The sequence below is a fragment of the Mus pahari genome, chromosome 21, assembly GCF_900095145.1.
Source record: "Mus pahari chromosome 21, PAHARI_EIJ_v1.1, whole genome shotgun sequence".
Taxonomy (NCBI): Eukaryota; Metazoa; Chordata; class Mammalia; order Rodentia; family Muridae; genus Mus; species Mus pahari.
In genome coordinates this window covers 10,266,752-10,285,140 of record NC_034610.1, presented here as the reverse complement: position 1 = coordinate 10,285,140, position 18,389 = coordinate 10,266,752, and the positions used below count along the sequence as shown (strand labels likewise).

Sequence of the window (18,389 nt, the reverse complement as noted above, 5' to 3'; positions counted from 1 at the left end):
CAGCTGAGTTTTCCAATGTCCTGTCTACACTATCCCTGCTGCTTTCAAAAGATGAACTTGACCTCTCCCTTCTGTGGATCACAGTCCAGCCACACGTGGGCGTCTGATGCCCGTGTTCTGAAAGCATTGATCTGACAGAATTTGTTGCCTGTGGAGATCACACTGACCTCCAACTCTGGGGCAGAGTTTATATGATTAGAACAGCTCATCCTCTCCTCTTGCTTCATCACCAACGCCTCCTCTCTGACTTGCGTTGGTATAATAAGCTTTTATCCTGCTTTTAGGAAGTGTTCACAGCAGGATTGTGTGGGGTGCTCTAGTCCCTCCTCCAACTTCTCCCCACTCACTGCCCTGTTCTCTCCCTGCCTCCCCCTGCCATTAGGCCAGCATCACTGGCTACCCTGCTTTCCCGTCCGAGCTGAACTAAGATGCAGTAGATCAGTAGGACTTGTCCTCTGTGGGGCATAATGGGAATTCCCATTACGCTGCTTGCATAGTATTTTAGGGTAGCTTTTAAATGATATCTGTAGTACTGAGCTTGAGGCACGGTATCTATGAGGCCATATGTTCTTCATGACAGGTTTCTGTCCAACAGTGTTTCTGCCGGGTGAGATGTCTGTTAAGCAGTGTGTCTGTCAGGGGAGGGTTAAAGGACAAAATTTGTCCCACAGTTCTGGAGGCCAAAAGTCTGAATTCATGGTGCGAGTAGGCCAGGCTCCATTACCTGGGGACCATTCCTGTTTCCTATGTCCTTAGTGTTCCTCGAAGTCCTTGATGATACTCAGACTGAATAAATACTACTCTAGGATCCACGTGCTTTATTATATGTATTCTGGTTATAATCAGCTGGCTGAGTCCTTGAGCTAAACACAGAGGCAAGTGAGGAGTAGTGGACCTGCTTGTTCAGTGCTGGCAGACCTGGGCTCATGAATACCAAAGGGTGTGAACATCAAAGACAGCCGACTTTACAGTCTGAGGTTTATAGTTTTGAGATCCAGAAGCTCATGTGTCTGGTTCTAGGGTGGGAGACATGTAGCTCTGGAGACTCAGGCTGAAGTCTCACTGCCTTGGGCCTCAGTTATCAGAGCCCTGGCCCTGGCAAACTGGAGTTATCTTTGGTTCTTGGCAGCTGCTATAGGATAATCTGTCTGAACCATTTAATGTTGCGTCTCTCAAGCCTTCTCAATCATGTATGATCTACGGCTCCTAATGGCCGTTAAGTGTCACAGTTTTTTTTTTTGAGCCTTGCATGTCAGGACCCTTGGCAGCTCTCCGGAACACTCTCAGGAATGAGGCTCCATGTTCTCTTACAATCTTGTTTATTATATTCACTCTTCGGACACTCTCTGGAACTCTCTGAGTTTCCTTCTTGCTGCTACGTGCCCCATCGTTGGTTCTGATGCCCCTGTTGCTACTTCTCTGTGACCTCTTCTTTGTGTTTCCCGTACAGGCTGCTCTGTTTTTGACAAAGTCAAAAGTAGACAAGGACAAGATCACTTGGAAGGCGACTTCCATTGAGCCCAGTGCGTCAGTACAAGGAGTAGCCCAGAAGTGTGCCTTCCGGTTCACTTTAAAAGCAAACCTGTTTATGTAACCAGAAAGAAATGTGACAAGGGTGTTTTAATCAGTCATGATCAACTCTTTATGAAGGCGAAACACAGCATTATACTGACCCCAGTCTTTCTGTTGGGTTACCAGGGGAAATGCTTTCCTCTGGCCTGGGTGAGTATAACTATAGAGTTATCTAGTGTTTATTACTGTGGGCTTTCCAGCGTGGTCATCGCTGGAGCATGTCCTGACCTTCTGAGAATGCTGGAGGATCCTTAGAATTACTGTAAAGTGTACAAAGTCACCAACTCGGCTATATAGACAGTATGGCTGGTTGCCAGAAAATGGTTGGCTTGGCTGAGAGTTCTTCGCCCAGAGCTGCCAGACTGTCAATGGCCACTTGTGACAGTTTCAGTTACTCACAGAAAGCATCGGTAGTGTGTCCTCAGAATAGACCTAATGAGGGCTCGGCACAGAGCTGATTGCACTGTAGCATTCAACCTTGCTTTACAGTCTTGCACTCTCACAGCGGCCCAGCCAGGGATGGCCAAGTCCCTCTGATCACTATCACTCCTGTCAGTGGGTGGACACTCTTCTCTTTTAATGAGAGCAGAAGCAGTTGGTGGGAACGGACTTCCTTCAACATGACCTCATCTTCGTGTTCTTCTATATGCAAACCCTGGTCCAGCAAATTAACATCCACAGAGTCCCATGGACACTCTCCCTCAGACCTTCCTCTCTCCCCCTCTGTGTCTTGTGCCTTCCTCACATGTTACTTGGATAACCCCAGCTGTTCTATTATCTTTCTACTGGCTCTGTTGCTACATCATACCCCTTCCAAGGGCACTAAGTAAGGTGACTGGGAGTGTCCCCTTTATGCTATAGAGTGGACATGAGGGCCAATGTCACCAGCTCCATGACTTCCTTCCTGGGATATTCATGCTCTGTCAGCTCATGTCACCTCTTCCATCAAACCCTCTTGATGTGTGTGGGGGGGGGCATATTTCAAAGGTGAAGTCTTTCTACACTTTATCAGTAACAGGGAGCCCTCTTTCTACACTTTATCAGTAACAGGGAGCCCTGCAGGCTGCAGAGTATGCCCTTCCTATACCCTATGCCCTCTGCTCTACCCTCTACAGAGGGTCCCATTGTAAGCAGCAGAGGGGTGGCTAGGCACTGAGACCTCTTCAGGGACCCCGATGACACCCCCCTTCAGGCTTTGAATCCAAATATAAATTTGAGTCTAATTATTTTAGTTAAAATGAAGGTTTTTGTCATTAATTTGATGACTCAAAGCAATGTATTTTCCTTCAAAGATACACTGTTAGAGGCTAATCTCTCTTGTCTTTGTAAATTAGAAAATAATATTTCTTTTAAAATTCTATTATATTTGACTGATCCGTGTATGGAGATATGTGTGTGTGTTTGGGGGTGTGTGCACTTGCATGTGAGTCAGAGGACAACTCTGGGGGTGAGTTTTCCACTTCCACCATGTAGGTTAGAAGGTTCCTTCACCTCAACAGAAACCCAGGGATTGGAGATCAGCGGGGGGTGCCTTATCCTGGTGTCTTCCCTGCCCACTTCGGTCCCAAGCTGAGAAGATCCAGCACAATGTCAGGATCCTTCAGTTAAGTCTCCCACCTAGAACAGAAAGTAGCTAAGCACTTTCTCTATTTAATTTATCTTGGCTTTTCTTTAAGTAAGCCCTGACTTATTTATCATCGTGTGTCAACCCGGGTAAATGATCAGGAAGCTTTGAGTGTCATCTCTAAAGAATGAAGCCCAAGCGAAGGTTGTGGGAGGTGCCACAAGTCTACCATCTTCTGTGGGCTCTGGTGCATCACCACTGCACCACGTCTTTCATGTTGATGGCCTTCCTTGGGTGATGACCCCATCCCACCCGGCTACCATGCACCCATTCACTGGCTTTAACCCCCATGAACTTAGGTCTGTCCCTCTGCCATGGTTGGATAAATTTCAGGGTGCGATGAGGTCCCCATCCTGCCCCTATTCTCACTGAGTTTCTAAGCCTCCCCCACCCTATCTTGATAACCACGAGGACTGCCTCTAACTGCAGGATTCCCACACTTGGGAAAGTTGTCCCAACAAGACTTGGGTGAGGGATAGGCTTTCTCAGGGAGCCAGGGTCACAGAGAATTGCAGGCCTTGACTGAATAGATGAAGTGAATTTAAATTAAAATCTGTTCTCCTGAGAAGCAGGTCAATGGGTGGGCTCTCTTTTATGGTAAATTCCCCTCCCCCTTTTTTTTTAAAATTAATTCTTTGACTATAATGACTTCCCAGCAGAGTGGTAAACTTACTGTCTGTCCTGTCATTTCGACTGTTACTCACTTGCTTTAGAAAGGCCAGTATCACACTGGGTAATTCGAAACACATTTAAAGCATAGAATTGACATTTTTTTTTCTTCTCCTCAGCAAAATGGGGAGTCCCGGCCAATCTTGCTGGTTTTATTTATAGCATTTTATTTCCTGAGAGAAGACAGGAAAAGTGAGTCCTGGCCTGCCCCTCTTGTCTGACTCCTCCCCGGGCCCCTGTCTGGAAAGCCTGGGTGGACATGTGGGAGGGGCCTTAGCTCTGAGGGGTTGGGTTTGGACTGGGTAACCAGGTACTCTGAGCAAATGGCGAGACCAGAGGACGAATTATGACACTCCTTCGAAAGAATGAATTAAACGTGCCTCCGCATGTGTCTGATTGACAGGCCTCCTGGGGAAAGGGCGTATAAAGGAGCCGGTCACTGCCTGGAGGCAGAGAGAGCAAGTCCGATGTCTGCAGCTTCCCCGGCCAGGCTTCTCTTCTCCGGAGGCAGCTAGTCCCCTCAGGACAGACCAGAGTACTGACTTCGGTCACCATTCGCTTGCAAAACACACCAGGTACCTTTTTATTTCGAAGACATCCACTGGCTGTGATCTTTCAGAAAAGGCCGAGGTTTCCAGGAGGCTAAAGGGGAAGTCCAGCTGTGGCCTCTGACACCTAGCCCAGTGGCTTCCTCACCCGTCTTTGCCCTGCAAACTTACTGACCAGCCAGGAATATTCACTGCTGTCTTTGTCCCTGGGGTGGTGGGGGCTTGGGGGTGTGGGGAGTGTCTTTCCTGGTCTCTCACAGCAGGGACCCTGTGAAGCAACAAGGGTCTTGTTGGCTTCATTCCAAGGATGCTGGGGTTTGGGGAGGGGGAACTGACATTTTCTACTTAAAAATAAGAAAGTTTCTCTGCCAAAGTTTGCTATGAAAGAGAAAGCAGAGAAAGGAATGCCAAGGGATCTCTTGAAAATGTGAAAATAATCAACGGGATTATAGCGATCTGATTCTAAACATTAGTAAGAGCTGAACAAGTGTTGCTGTCATTGTAATTATAATGTACAGGGCGGGGAGAACCGTGAGGGGACTGTGTTTGGGTTGCAGCTTGGCTAATTTGCATACAAAATAGCTGGTAGCCTGGGGCAGTCAAAAGAAAGTGGTCTGGTACTGGAAGGAGGAGGGAGGGGAGCAGGGCAGAACAGTAGGAGTTGAAGATGTTTAGAGATACCCAGCACACTTTCACTTTGATTGCTCCTGTGGGGTGAACTTGTGTAAGATAAAAGTTGTGATAATAGCCTGTTGCAGAAAACCTTTGAATGTCTACTCATAACCTGCAGTGGGGACGAGGCTCATGTGTGTGTCTGTGTGTGTGTGTGTGTGTGTGTGTGTGTGTGTGTGTGTGTAGTACCCATGGAGCTTGGATGCAATTGCATTGGCCCCAGGAGGCTTGATCCAGGACCAAATACTATTCACTTCTTGGTCCCTTTTCCGTGTAGGGAAGGCAGCAAGATTCGATGGGATTCTGTTAATGACTGATGATCACTTGTGACACTCCCGATTGAGCTTGGTTTTTACCAAAACACAGTTTAATGGACTCTGTTTGTGCTTGCATGCCTGAACTGTAAAATGTCATTTAAGATGGAACTTGTCTTCGCAGAGACAGCATTTGTCTCTAGAATAAAGAAAAAGTTGGGGATGGAGTTCAGGGGCAGCTGCCCTGTGGCAAACACCTGCACTAGGGACTCGGGGGATAGGGCAAGCTGGAGTCTTCAGATGTGGGCTCTGAAGATTCACTAAAGTACCCCACAAGATCTACTTTATACTTAAATTCCCAGGAAAAAAAAATGTCACCTCAAGACCTCACAGTTCCATATCCTGAGTGTTTGCTGTGCCCCAAAGTGCTCGGAGATATTTATTTGCATGGGCTCTTTCTCTAGCATCTAGAGAGCAGTTACTCTAAGAGTCAGGTTTTTTAAGCCATGGACAAAGCAACGTAGTCGGAGGGGGAAAAGATAGCCCTCTTTCCACCTGGGTGGAAAAGCTGGCGTGATTGCTCAGGTGATGTGGTACGTTTGGCTGCCTCCTCCAATGTACTTAGTACTCAGTCCATGAGCACTGCTCGAAGGGCAGGACCAAGTTCCTGCCCCATTGTATCCCTCTAGGGAGGAAACTGTCCCTTTGTGGAGGGCATTGTTTCCAGCTTAGCAACATGTCCTGGAGAGGGGAAGTGTTTGGATGTCCTTCTCAATGAGAAGCTGTCCCATTTTAGCCATCTTTACAGAGATGAGGGACTATAGCGCATGGCTCAGTTTTCACAGAGCAGGGAATGACATGGAACAGAACCCGGGCTGTCTGAGGGGGAGCTGGGAGCTGAGCACAGGGAAGCAAGCCCTTAAGGAGTTAACAGAGGGAGCAGAGGAGCCAGGCTTCAGGCCAGGCCTCCTGACTTCTGATCCAGGGTCTGCTGAGCCAACTGAGAATCCCTGCGAATGGAAAAACAGGCCTGTAGAAGAATAAAAAAGTAGGCTAAAACCCTTGCTGAGGAAAAGTTTCTGTTGTCCTTAGGAAAATGCACCGAGTTTAGTTAGTATTGATTGCCTGTAATGAAGTTATGCGTGACTGGCTTTCCTGAACATTTACATAGAAGGCTTTCCAGAGTCTTCTCCCCAGCCAGGACATTTGCCTGGGTTCAGGTCTCCTGGACTTAAGTCTTGCAACTGAGTTATAGCAGAGTCCCCAGGGAAACAGCGCTCTGGTATATCCTCCACTGGTTCCTCCGAAGAGCCGGCACAATCACAGCCACAGGAAGCCCGGGTTGTTATGGTGATAGCACAGTAAAAGGCCTCAGGACCCCCTCACCTCCAGGCCTGGGAGAAGTGGTGGGATAAACGCTAGTAGCAGTTGGAAGAATATAGTTGGAAAGAAAGTGTATTGTCTAGAGTTTTGCTTCCCACAGATATATTTGCTTCTGATTTTTTTGTGTGAAAACTGTTTTTCAAAGGTCACGTGAACAAACTTCCCAGTGACGCTCAGGCTGTAGCTGTGCACTCTTCAACCCCGAGACTGGTTTTCTCCGAAGTGTCACAGGTGCAGACAGGATGCTCTGGGCACTGGCCCTGCTGGCTCTGGGCATAGGGCCAAGAGCTTACGGTGAGTATGGACATCTCTTCGTGTTTCTGTGTGCAGTGGTGGCTTAGCTGCAGGCAAGAGACCAGCGAGCGCTTGTAATCGTATTTTGCATATGAAGCTTTTTAAACGTGCTTGTAAATAATAATAATAAAAAAAAAAAAAACAACCAAAGATTTCTGAGTCTGTAGAGCACACAGAGATTGTCTTTTGGAAACTAGGAATAGAGACCAATGCACTGCACCTGGAGTGAGATACTTGCTTCACACAGCTTGTCCTTGGTATATTATTATAATTTATAAAATAATTCATAAAACTTGGACTGCCATATTTAGTAACAACAGTCACAGAGTCTAATTATTTTAACTGTGCCACTGTCAATACCTTTATAAAAACGACAACATTTATGCCTCTGTACACAGCAGTTCATTCTGTGTTTTCAGTTGTCAGGTGCTCTGATGAGAAGCTATGCTGTGTTTGAACGTTCTAGTCAGTGTATTATTTTGAATTGTTGGTTAGTTCTGATGAAATCTGATGGTTTTCTCCTTGGCAGCTGAATGGTGACTTCAGTTACTGATAGGGTGAGGCCCATTGTTGTCTCCGATACTGGTTTATACTGCACAGTATTTACTATTTATTAACGGTCTTTCTGTAGAAATGAGAAGATGTTTGAGAAAGAATACCATGCCCAGAATGCAACTTAGGATTTAGTGGATGCTGAAATACCATGGGTAATAAAGTCAAAGTTCCCCCCTTTCAGCTTCCTTCTTCCCCAGTCCCAAGATGGAGGGGAGGTTGTGCTTCCCCAAAATCTGGGACAAAGAACAGCAGGGCTCAGGGGCTGGAATTCAGGGACCTCCAGTGAGATGTGAGCAGATGCACAGTGCTGTTGTTTATGGATGAAGCCATGTTCTGGGTTCTGGGAAGGCCCAGAACACCTGCTGCACCGTAGTCCTGGAGAAAGCCAGCCTCCATCATGGTGGGTAGCCGGCTCAGGTTCAGCTAGGGTGGGAGAGAAAGACGCACAGAAAGTCTGCGCCTGGTCGCAAGGGAAGCCCTTGTGAGCTATTGCTCTCCAGTCTCAGCATCAGCCTGTCATAACTATGACCCTGTGGTTCCCTTTGGCAGCTGGTGACCATGACAAGGACACTTCATTTGACCTTTTCAGCATCAGCAACATTAACCGGAAGACCATCGGTGCCAAGCAGTTCCGAGGGCCTGACCCTGGGGTGCCCGCCTACCGTTTTGTACGGTTTGACTACATCCCCCCAGTGAACACAGACGACCTCAACAGGATTGTCAAACTTGCGAGGAGAAAGGAGGGCTTCTTCCTGACAGCTCAGCTAAAGCAGGACCGCAAGTCTCGGGGAACACTCCTGGTGTTGGAAGGCCCCGGCACCTCCCAGAGGCAGTTTGAGATTGTGTCCAATGGCCCGGGGGACACTTTGGACCTCAACTACTGGATAGAAGGCAATCAGCATACCAACTTCCTGGAGGATGTGGGCCTAGCTGACTCCCAGTGGAAGAATGTGACTGTGCAGGTGGCCAGTGACACCTATAGCCTGTACGTGGGCTGCGATCTTATTGACAGTGTCACCCTGGAAGAACCGTTCTATGAGCAGCTGGAAGTAGACAGGAGCAGGATGTACGTGGCCAAAGGTGCATCTCGAGAGAGTCACTTCAGGGTGCGTACGGAGCGTGGCAGCCATGGGATAGAACTTTGTAGGAAGCTCACAGCATGGGGCAACTCAGTGTAGCTTTTGTGTTGGAAAGGACGTATTCCTTCCTTGGAGAAGCATGTAGCATATACTGTGACACATGTGTGCACACTTTGCATACCTGTACATACTGCAAATACATTCATATATATATAAGCACACACATGTGCACACTCAAGTGTATGAACATATCACACACATGCATGCACACCACACACACACACATGCACATACACCTATATATCTACCACAAGTGCACACTTGTATAATGAATGCACTTGCTTATATGCATAAGCGTACACAATACATTTACACTCAGTGCACAAGCATGCAGAAGCTTGCGTACCATGTTCACATACCCTCACAAATACACACATTTATACATGTGTACACACAACAGTCACTCACACTTATAAGTATAATACTGACATATACAATTGCACATACACAAGGGACACGTAAGAGGTCATGCAGACCACCACACTTCTGTGCACACTTCCCTTGTGTATGCACATATTCAAAGCCATCAACTCAGTATACGTAGAATATACATTCTTAAGCTATGTGAAGCAGAATTGTGTCACAGATGTGTTGGTCTTTGAAGCCTGAGCCAAGTGTTGAGGGAAAGAATCCACATGTTCCAGGAAACCCCAAGTTACTTTAGTAGACCTGAAACCCCATCCTAGCCCTTGCTCTGGGAATGAAGTTATTGGGGCGCTAAAGAGAGACTGAGTTCCTTAGAGAAAAACTGCTGCTTTGTGAGTGGGTTGCCCCCACCAACCCTTCATTGAGGCTTAAAAAGTTTGGATCCTTCTAAAGCTAGGAATTTAGAACCAGCAATGGTGGGTCCACAGAGACATCCCTAATTTTAATGGCTTTCTTGGGGTTTATTCATTCTTTCTCTGGCATGAAGACCATTCGCTGATGGTGGAGTCATACTGAGGCTCTGTATTTTGACTTTTTTATGGCCCACCAACATTGCACTCTGGTCCTTCCTCTCAGTGCTGGGCAGAGGCAAGCTATGACTGCTGGTCAGTCTATAACCTCAGAGAACAACCAAAGGTGTGTCCTTAAGTTCAAGTAAGGTAAATGGACTTTCTGCCTATGGTGTTTTAACTTCCGATGAGTGAGTGTATCCATTCCTCTCTCACTGCAGATGAAGGGATGGACATCTGACCATTGCCCTCTGGCAGGCATTTATTCTTGGAAATAAATGTATGTCAGAGATTAGTTATTTTAGTAACAGGCCTAAGTATGCATGCTTCGTCAGGGGCTATTGTGGCTTTCTGACTGGCCCGGTCATATTTCGGCATTAGCTTCCTTCTGGTGTGACTTTGGGTGAACCTAGATGTTTCCGAGACTTGAATCGCCAACAACAACATCAACACATTTCAGTTCTACTTGAGGAAATAGCCTAGCATGTCTACCTGAGAATATACAGAGGACAGAAGTTGTCTATCCCTAAGCCTCCCCAATTCTTCTCCAAAGTTAATGTTCTCCTAGTTAGAAATTTTTTATGCTAACCCCGTGTGTGTGTGTGTGTGTGTGTGTGTGTGTGTGTGTGTGTGTGTTATAGCAACATTTTCAAAATAATAGGACTCGGGTAACTGATCCCTTCAGACCTGTTGGATAGAGCAGAGGCAACTCAGTGCTATTGGAATCTCGTATTTTGCATTTGCAGAGTACCATCAGCTTCCATTAAGCTTAGGGTCCATCTGCAGCCCTGTTCCTCTCTCCCTCTAGGGTTTGCTGCAGAATGTCCATCTCGTGTTTGCAGATTCTGTGGAAGATATCTTAAGCAAGAAAGGCTGTCAACACAGCCAGGGAGGTGGGTAAGCTCTGCTCTCTGAGTTTCTGTACTGTTCTCCTGGGTTGCTGCTGGGCCATGTGTGTTTGTGCCCTGGGGGATATTTGCGTCAAGTGTTTTTATCCTCTATGGGTGAGTTCATTGCTCAGCTTAGACTTCCAGTCCTTAAAAATGATAAATTGTCAAGGATCAATTCTGAATAGATTTTAAGAATAACAATCCCAAATTAGCGGCTTCCAGGAGCCATTCTGAGGAGATATTCCAGCCTGCGATCAAGACTATTCATATCTTTCATGGCTTCTGAACATATTCTAACACATAAATTTCTTCAGCAGGATATTTTGGCTCAGAGTTACAAGTCAGCCACACAAAGGACTATCACAAGCAAACACTTGAACATATCTGGAAGTTCTGAGCCCTTCTTTTTTTCTTTTTTTTTTTTCTTTTGGTTTTTTGAGACAGGGTTTCTCTGTATAGCCCTGACTGTCCTGGAACTCACTTGGTAGACCAGGCTGGCCCCAAACTCAGAAATCCGCCTGCCTCTGCCTCCCGAGTGCTGGGATTAAAGGCCTGCGCCACCAGGCCCGGTGTGGTTTTTTTGTTTTGTTTTGTTTTGTTTTGTTTTGTTTTGTTTTGTTTTGTTTTGTTGTTGTTGTTTTGTTGTTGTTGTTGGAGCCCTTCTTAATAAAACACACTTACACAGGAGTCTCAATCTGTTCTCTTAAGATGGAGAGAAAGACTGGACTAGCTGGATTTGTGTGCACTCATCTGGAAGTCAGGGCCCACTGTGAGTTCTTTACTAAAGTCTTGGCCCTGACAGACTTCTCCTCTCTTCCACTGGTCACACCAGACTTGGATATTCTATTCATTCAGAGAGTGAACTCCTGAGTCTTGTTTCAGAGCATGGCTTTTTTGATGTTTGTTAAAATGGGAATTTCTGTTTCAAGGCTAAGCCATTCAAATTTCACAGCTGTAGAACCAGGTATATATTGGGAGGTGCACACTGGCTCAAACATTTTTCTATCATCATTCTAAGCCCGTCCATGGCAAGTGTGAACAAAGGCACACATTGGTTTATTTTCCTTAACTCTAAGATATGAAAAAGAAGTATTTTAAATAGGTTGAAGGTTTAAAAACATAAACGAAGATAAATGATGAATAGAACTCTCTCTTAAATCCACTATTTAATAGTGTCCCTTTACTTAGTTATAAAAAAAAATTACATATACTGGCATGGCTTTTTATGGTTAGTAGCACACTGGAAATTAGCAGCTTCCAGAAGCCATGTAGATTGCAACAAAATTTTGAACCCAAGTAATGAACTCTCAGTTGTGGAATGAATGCCTGTCGTTCTGTCTGTCCGTCCTTCCCTGGAGTCTGTCCTTCCCTGGAGCTCTTCACCCTAGCTTGACTGGGGATAACTCTGTTTCTGGACTTATCTAAGAGCTACTTGGGAATCAAGGATCATGTGCATGCATGGCCCAGGCAGACGCCCTGTGATTGTGCCAGGACTGTGAGCGTCTGCATATGAGTGGCAGCAGAGCATAGTGTGTGGAGAGAAGACAGTGTGCCTTGGGGGTGTGTCTCTGACATGCAGATACCTAAGTAGGCTTTTATTCTGAAAGGAAGCCCATGCAAGGGCACTGGGGTTGAACTGGGGCATAGGAAGGCTGGGGGTGGGGAGGGGTGAGTTCATGGGCTGTGTGTTGGAGGAACAGAAAGATATTGTTGGGATTGAGGATGAGGAAAAGGCAGTGTCTCAACTCAGTTTGATTGAGGTATGTGATGTATGGCCTTGCATGACAAATGACTTGTCTCCCATTGCTCTGCTCTGCCTTTCTCTGTTCCTAGTCTGGGCCTCTGCCCTACTAGGAAATCATACAAAGTCGGACAGGTTCTTCTTGCTAAGCATGGGTCTTAACTGGAAGCAGTGGCCACCAAATGTTCTTGTGTTGATGGATACAATTGAGCACGTGGCCACTCCAAGACAGCAGAGATTTTTATGAGTGCTGGTTTATAGCTGCAGAGGTGACACTTCCAGGGATGTGCTCTGGTGACCATGTCAGTGGGTGCCAGCTTAGAGTTGCAAGTCTGACGCCCCAGGGACTGTGCTCCGCTGAAATTCTCTCTTTCCTTTAGCTGAAGTCAACACCATCAGTGAACATACAGAGACACTCCATCTGAGCCCTCCTCACATCACCACAGATCTCGTGGTCCAGGGGGTGGAGAAGGCACAGGAAGTGTGTACGCACTCCTGCGAGGAGTTGAGCAACATGATGAATGAGCTGTCTGGACTGCATGTCATGGTGAACCAGCTGAGCCGGAACCTGGAGAGAGTGGTGGGTAGACCTGGTGGAGGGCAGAGGTGGGAAATGAGTCTGTCAAGGAAGCTTCGGGAGCCAGCCCTCTGGCAGCTTCACCAGACACAGTCAGGCCTCTGGGGACCAATGTTTCACTGCTTTGGAGAAACCCTGATTAGCAAGCCACATCAGGGGACACCCAGGTCAGGCCCTTCAGGGATCCTGACCTACCACAAGTTAGTGAGAGGGAAGATGGAGAGATGTTAGAAGTATTGCAAGTAAAAACAGTCGGGGGACACACGCGCTCTCTAATGAACCCGTGACTGAGGAACGCATCTCCCAGAGAGTAAAAGACACCTATCTCGTGTGAGCAGCTGAGTGTTGAGAGGAGCGGCCACAGGCTTTACAAGTGTCTCTGCCATACAGCTTTGCAAGACTGACAGACATGAATGTGTGTCCTGAGGTGCGTGGAAGCAGGAGACAGTCAAATGCTCCAGAACGAGAGTTCTGTGGCTTTGAAGAGGGAGAGTCGTATTGTCTTCCAACTGTACTTCCCTGTAATGCCCCTGGCATTGTGAGATATATAGTACAGGGACAGGGAGACTGCCTCTCAAACACAACCTGAAAGGCTCCTTCTATTGCCGGGGAGAGAAAGCCCCACCCCCGAGGCCTGGGCAGGGTGTTCTGTAAGGCTGTCTTTATGTGGGAAGAGTCCTCTTCTACTGCAGTTTGCCTCTCAGTACGGGTGGGTCCACCAGGGGCATCACTTAATTCCTTACCACACCAGAAAATACCGAGGCTCACACGTGGTGATGGTCCTGGCTGGCTTGCCTGATGACCTGGCAACAGTGGTCAGGAGAGGCAGGAGTTGAGCACAGGGCCTGGCAGCTTCTCTACAGCTTCCATGTATTCCAATCTGGGTCCCTTAACACAAGGTCAAGGAAATGTGTGACCCCCTGAAGCTGCACAAAGCCACAGGGTAGTGTGTTTCTGTGGGTGTTTGTAGTAGAAGGTTTGCAACACTCATCTGATCCCTAAGGCTTAGTATTCCAGTTCACCTTGGGGGAAACTTGGGAGAAACCTATAGAGCGCTGAGCTGGCCAAGGCAAATACGTACATGTTCAGTAGCATTTCAATTCGGGTTTATCTGATTTGTAAGTTTGGCCTCCTTTCCCTGGCGTAATGTCTAGATGGCCGGAATTGTGGCTATGTTCTTCTGTGCCAATCATGAATGGGCTCCTCCCCTCTCCCTTGATATCTGCCCACTGTGCACAATGGTGGTCTTTCTTTCATCTATGAGGCATGGTCAGCCCAGGAGACATCAGTTATGGATGATTATGCGTTTGATAATGTGAGCAAAGGAGAGGTAGGGTAGCCATGGAGACAGTGTGTGTAGCTGAGCACCACAGTGCAGTCTTTGTTGCAAAGTTTATGAGGGTTTGCAGTGCCATCTGTCTTATCCGGGCCCCAGTGTCTGCATGCAGTAGCGTCACACCTACATCTGATGTTTGTGCTGCTAGACCTACACTCCTCCTCTGTGAAGGGGGGCCTTTGATTCTTCTCCCAACTCTCACCTCTGTTTCCAGTCTAGTGATAACCAGTTCCTTCTGGAGCTCATTGGGGGTCCTCTGAAGACAAGAAACATGTCGGCCTGTGTGCAGGAGGGCCGAATCTTTGCAGAAAATGAAACCTGGGTTGTGGATAGTTGTACCACATGTACTTGCAAGGTGAGTTCCAGAGATGAGTCCTCCTGGAGGCAGATCTGCTCTGCCACAGGGTAGGCATGTTCAAACTGACATACACAGATCCTAACGGCTGGCAATGGTCTGCTCAGCACATATGTATAAATGATGTTCGAGTACATAGGAGGCTCAGAAAGAGAGCCTCAAACATGGAAGTCCACACACATGTAACTTGGACCTCTTTGCGCTGTGCATAAAGACATCACAACCCAGAGGGTGGAACGGCTTGTTCAGCATTGTCCTGTGGAGAGAATCAGTGGGAATGGAGCTACCTCAGGGTTCCTCTGGTTTGCATTTGATCCCACTCATCTCTGACAGGACCTCGGTGCTCAGCAGAGATGATGAGAAAATGCAGAGGGTTTAGTTTGTCCTGATTGTTCCCTGTCCTTGTGTTGACCTCAGTTATCCGGCAATCTGAGATTACTCTACCATCCTTTTTCTTCCCCACCCAGAGGACTCAAAAGCTGGTGCTGTCATCTCTCTGTTCACAGTGGGAGGATAGAGTGTGGGTGCTCACAGAGTCCCCTTGGGCCTGGTCAAACCCTATATTTGAAATAGGATCTGGAGTCAGAAAACTACGTAGCCATCCTACTGACCTTCCACATCCAGCTCCTGGGACAATGCTCATTATGGTAAAGGACTGTTTCCCATATATTGTTCTATACTTTCAGAAATTTAAAACAGTCTGCCATCAGATCACCTGCTCGCCTGCAACTTGTGCCAACCCATCTTTTGTGGAAGGCGAGTGCTGTCCATCTTGTTCCCACTGTAAGTCCACTGTGGTGAGCATATTGTGAGTCTTAGCATCTGTTTATTTGTTTTGTGGCTTGAATAGAGGAGGGTGAGGCCCAGATTCCTAGAGATAGGCAGTGGAGGGGAGCAGAGGGTGGCTAGGCCCCGCTTCAGCCACTAGCCAGTGGCCAGGAAGCCATTGAGAGTTCTAGAAGTTAAGTGTCTGCAGCTGTCCTATTCTGACTCAACCCAGACAAGGAGGGCCCCAGTGATCCTGCAGGGACCAAAGTTCCAACTCCCAGGCCAAGAAGGCGGCCCTCATGTCAGTAGCTGCTGAGTCAGGAGCTGTAGCTAGACCTAGGCTGAGTGAACAGTTGCGTCCAAACCCATGATACAGTAAATAAACACAAAATTCAGAGACTCTTACTCAATGAGGGATTCAAGTAACAGAGACATGGTCCAAGTGACCCATACTGGGACCACGGGGAGCCAGTTCTGTGAGGTCTGACACTGTGGAGACAGAGCAGGCTGGATATCAGAAGCCCTGGAGGCTCAGATGCGCTCTAGAAGTGCCCAAGCTGCCCCACTCTCAATCCCCCATTCGTCTGTGGATCCCTATGTCAGTGCTCCGGATCTGGCCTCCAGTGGTGCTCAACGGTGGCTCCCCAGCATGAGTGGGAAGCCCTTCCCACCCAGTCACCATCTCTGAGTGTTCGGGACACCTCTGGCCTGTCTTTATCCTGGTCTTCCCTTTTGGTGTGTTCCCAGAATCCCAGCTACCTGCTTCACACAGCAATGTTACTACCACAGTGCTGGGTGCCCGAGTCTGTTTCCCCTATATTGAGCAAGGGCAAGGGTACAATAGACTGATAGCTAGGATGTCTGTCCTCAGTCTCTGCTCTCCTTTCCTTCTTTCATTATTCAAAGGGACCCTACTGAAAGGCCCCTACTAAGGGACATCTACTAAAAGACCTACTATGGTTTACTACTTTACCTTTAGCCCAGGCCCCAGCATTGGTACACCATACCCTATGTGTCTATAAAAATTTTATTCCAGAGAGTTGCCTTTGTATTGAATTTTTGTTAAAGTGTTTGGAAATAAACTATGCACCTTCTAATTTCAACCAGTAGTTGGCATGTTGTTACCTTATATGAGTCAATAGAAGCTGTGTAGAAATGGCCTCTTGGTGACCTTGAAAACGTCTCCTGTAGATAAGATTCAGCATTCTTTTTTTCTCTTTTGGAGCCAGCTTCTCTAAACAGATCTAAATTACTTGTTCCTCATTACTCAGTGTTCTCTTCCTTTTGAAGATAATTAAGCTTGCCCAGGTGATGGGCTCTTCCCATAGATCCTTCTTTCTGCCAAGCTCTTCCCTATTCAGAAGTCCCCAAATCAGGCCCCATATGGCTATAGTGCCTGATCTCCCTAGGGCTTGTGGAGAGGGAGGACCCAACCTCATGTGTTTCTCTACCTTCTTGGCTAGCTGCAGACAGTGATGAGGGCTGGTCTCCGTGGGCAGAGTGGACCGAGTGTTCTGTCACCTGTGGCTCTGGGACCCAGCAGAGAGGCCGGTCTTGTGATGTCACCAGCAACACCTGCCTGGGCCCTTCCATTCAGACAAGAACATGCAGCCTGGGCAAATGTGATACGAGAAGTGAGTGTCCCGGGTAGGGTGGGTGGTTCCTCATGTGGCTATGCCAACAGCAGCGATTTGATGGTGTCTGGAGGCTGTGGCTGCAGGGGAGGCTTTTGCCAGGTGAGAATTTTTCTCCTGGGTGATGCCGTGCTCTCTCTATAGCCCTCTCCAGTGGAAATGGGGATTGGCTGGGAAGGCAGATCTTGGGGTTTGCCCAGTGCAGGGTTACAGCCTGGGATGTTGACCTCTTTGTGTTTCCTGTGTCAGTCCGTCAGAATGGAGGCTGGAGCCACTGGTCACCCTGGTCTTCATGCTCCGTGACTTGTGGAGTTGGCAATGTCACCCGCATACGTCTCTGCAACTCACCAGTGCCCCAAATGGGAGGCAAGAACTGCAAGGGCAGCGGCCGGGAAACCAAGCCCTGCCAGCGTGCTCCATGCCCAAGTGAGTAGGTGCCACTGGCAATGTCATAGAGCTGACAGCTGCTGGTCACTAAGGCCTGTTCCAGCCTAATCTGGTTACTAAATCAAAAGCCAGTGCAGCTTCGGCAGTGGGGATGTGGCTGCTCTGTGGCTCTGACATCAGTGCCTATCCCTGGTTCCACACCCTGATTTCCTGAGTTAGCCTGAAGGCCTCTGTACCTTGCACAGATCAATCAAGTGGACAGAGACTGACACCTACAGAAAAATAAGCCAGAATGTGAACTTGGACCCAAAGCTCAGGACAGGGCTTTGCATGTCTTAGTCACACCAAGATGCAGCTTAGGGGACTCACGGCTTAGTATACCAGGATATCCCCAGGAAGGCTGGGTTCTCACAGTACTCTGGAGGCAGGGGGATGGCTTTCATAACAGGTAATCCACCCAAATCTTCACTGCCTCCTGCCCAATGCAGTAAGAATCCCACAAAGTCTTCGATTTGGAGGCTGGTCTATCCTGCATGCCTGGCTTGTTAAGGAAACTCAGGCTTCTGGCTGTAAAAGATTGTAAGAATTTTATTTTAGAGGCAAGACAATCTATCAGCAACTCTATAATCAGTATTGACTCCCTGCATCACTGCTGTGGAAATCACAGTAGACCAGTCCTCCATTTTCCCTTATAGCCCAGTTTCTTCAACTACCTGGAATAGCCAGGACATCGGCCTCATCTTCCTTCTGATCTTGCTAGTGCCAATCATATCTGAATCCCTCCATCCCCCTCTCAGCCACCTTCCCTGCTTCTCTCTATAGTTGATGGTCGCTGGAGCCCCTGGTCCCCTTGGTCGGCCTGCACAGTTACCTGTGCTGGAGGGATCCGTGAGCGCACACGTGTTTGCAATAGCCCTGAGCCCCAGTATGGAGGGAAGGACTGTGTCGGGGATGTGACAGAACACCAAATGTGCAACAAGAGGAGCTGCCCTATTGGTGAGTTAGTGTGTGTGTGTGTGTGTGTGTGTGTGTGTGTGTGTGTGTGTGTGTGTGTGT

At 47.8% G+C, this 18,389-nt stretch overlaps 1 protein-coding gene across 1 annotated transcript in view; it reads left to right on the top strand.

Moving 5' to 3' along the window:
- The first annotated feature begins 4,193 nt into the window (after positions 1–4,193).
- Positions 4,194–18,389, top strand: part of Thbs2 (thrombospondin 2) — a 29,608-nt gene continuing 15,412 nt past the window's right edge. The window contains exons 1-10 of the mRNA XM_029533186.1: positions 4,194–4,440; positions 6,868–7,016; positions 8,121–8,677; positions 10,454–10,538; positions 12,657–12,856; positions 14,404–14,544; positions 15,231–15,327; positions 16,776–16,946; positions 17,196–17,372; positions 18,156–18,337. Of these exons, the coding sequence (XP_029389046.1) occupies positions 6,965–7,016; positions 8,121–8,677; positions 10,454–10,538; positions 12,657–12,856; positions 14,404–14,544; positions 15,231–15,327; positions 16,776–16,946; positions 17,196–17,372; positions 18,156–18,337 (1,662 nt within the window). The 5' untranslated portion in view covers positions 4,194–4,440; positions 6,868–6,964. The remainder of the gene's footprint in view (positions 4,441–6,867; positions 7,017–8,120; positions 8,678–10,453; positions 10,539–12,656; positions 12,857–14,403; positions 14,545–15,230; positions 15,328–16,775; positions 16,947–17,195; positions 17,373–18,155; positions 18,338–18,389) is intronic.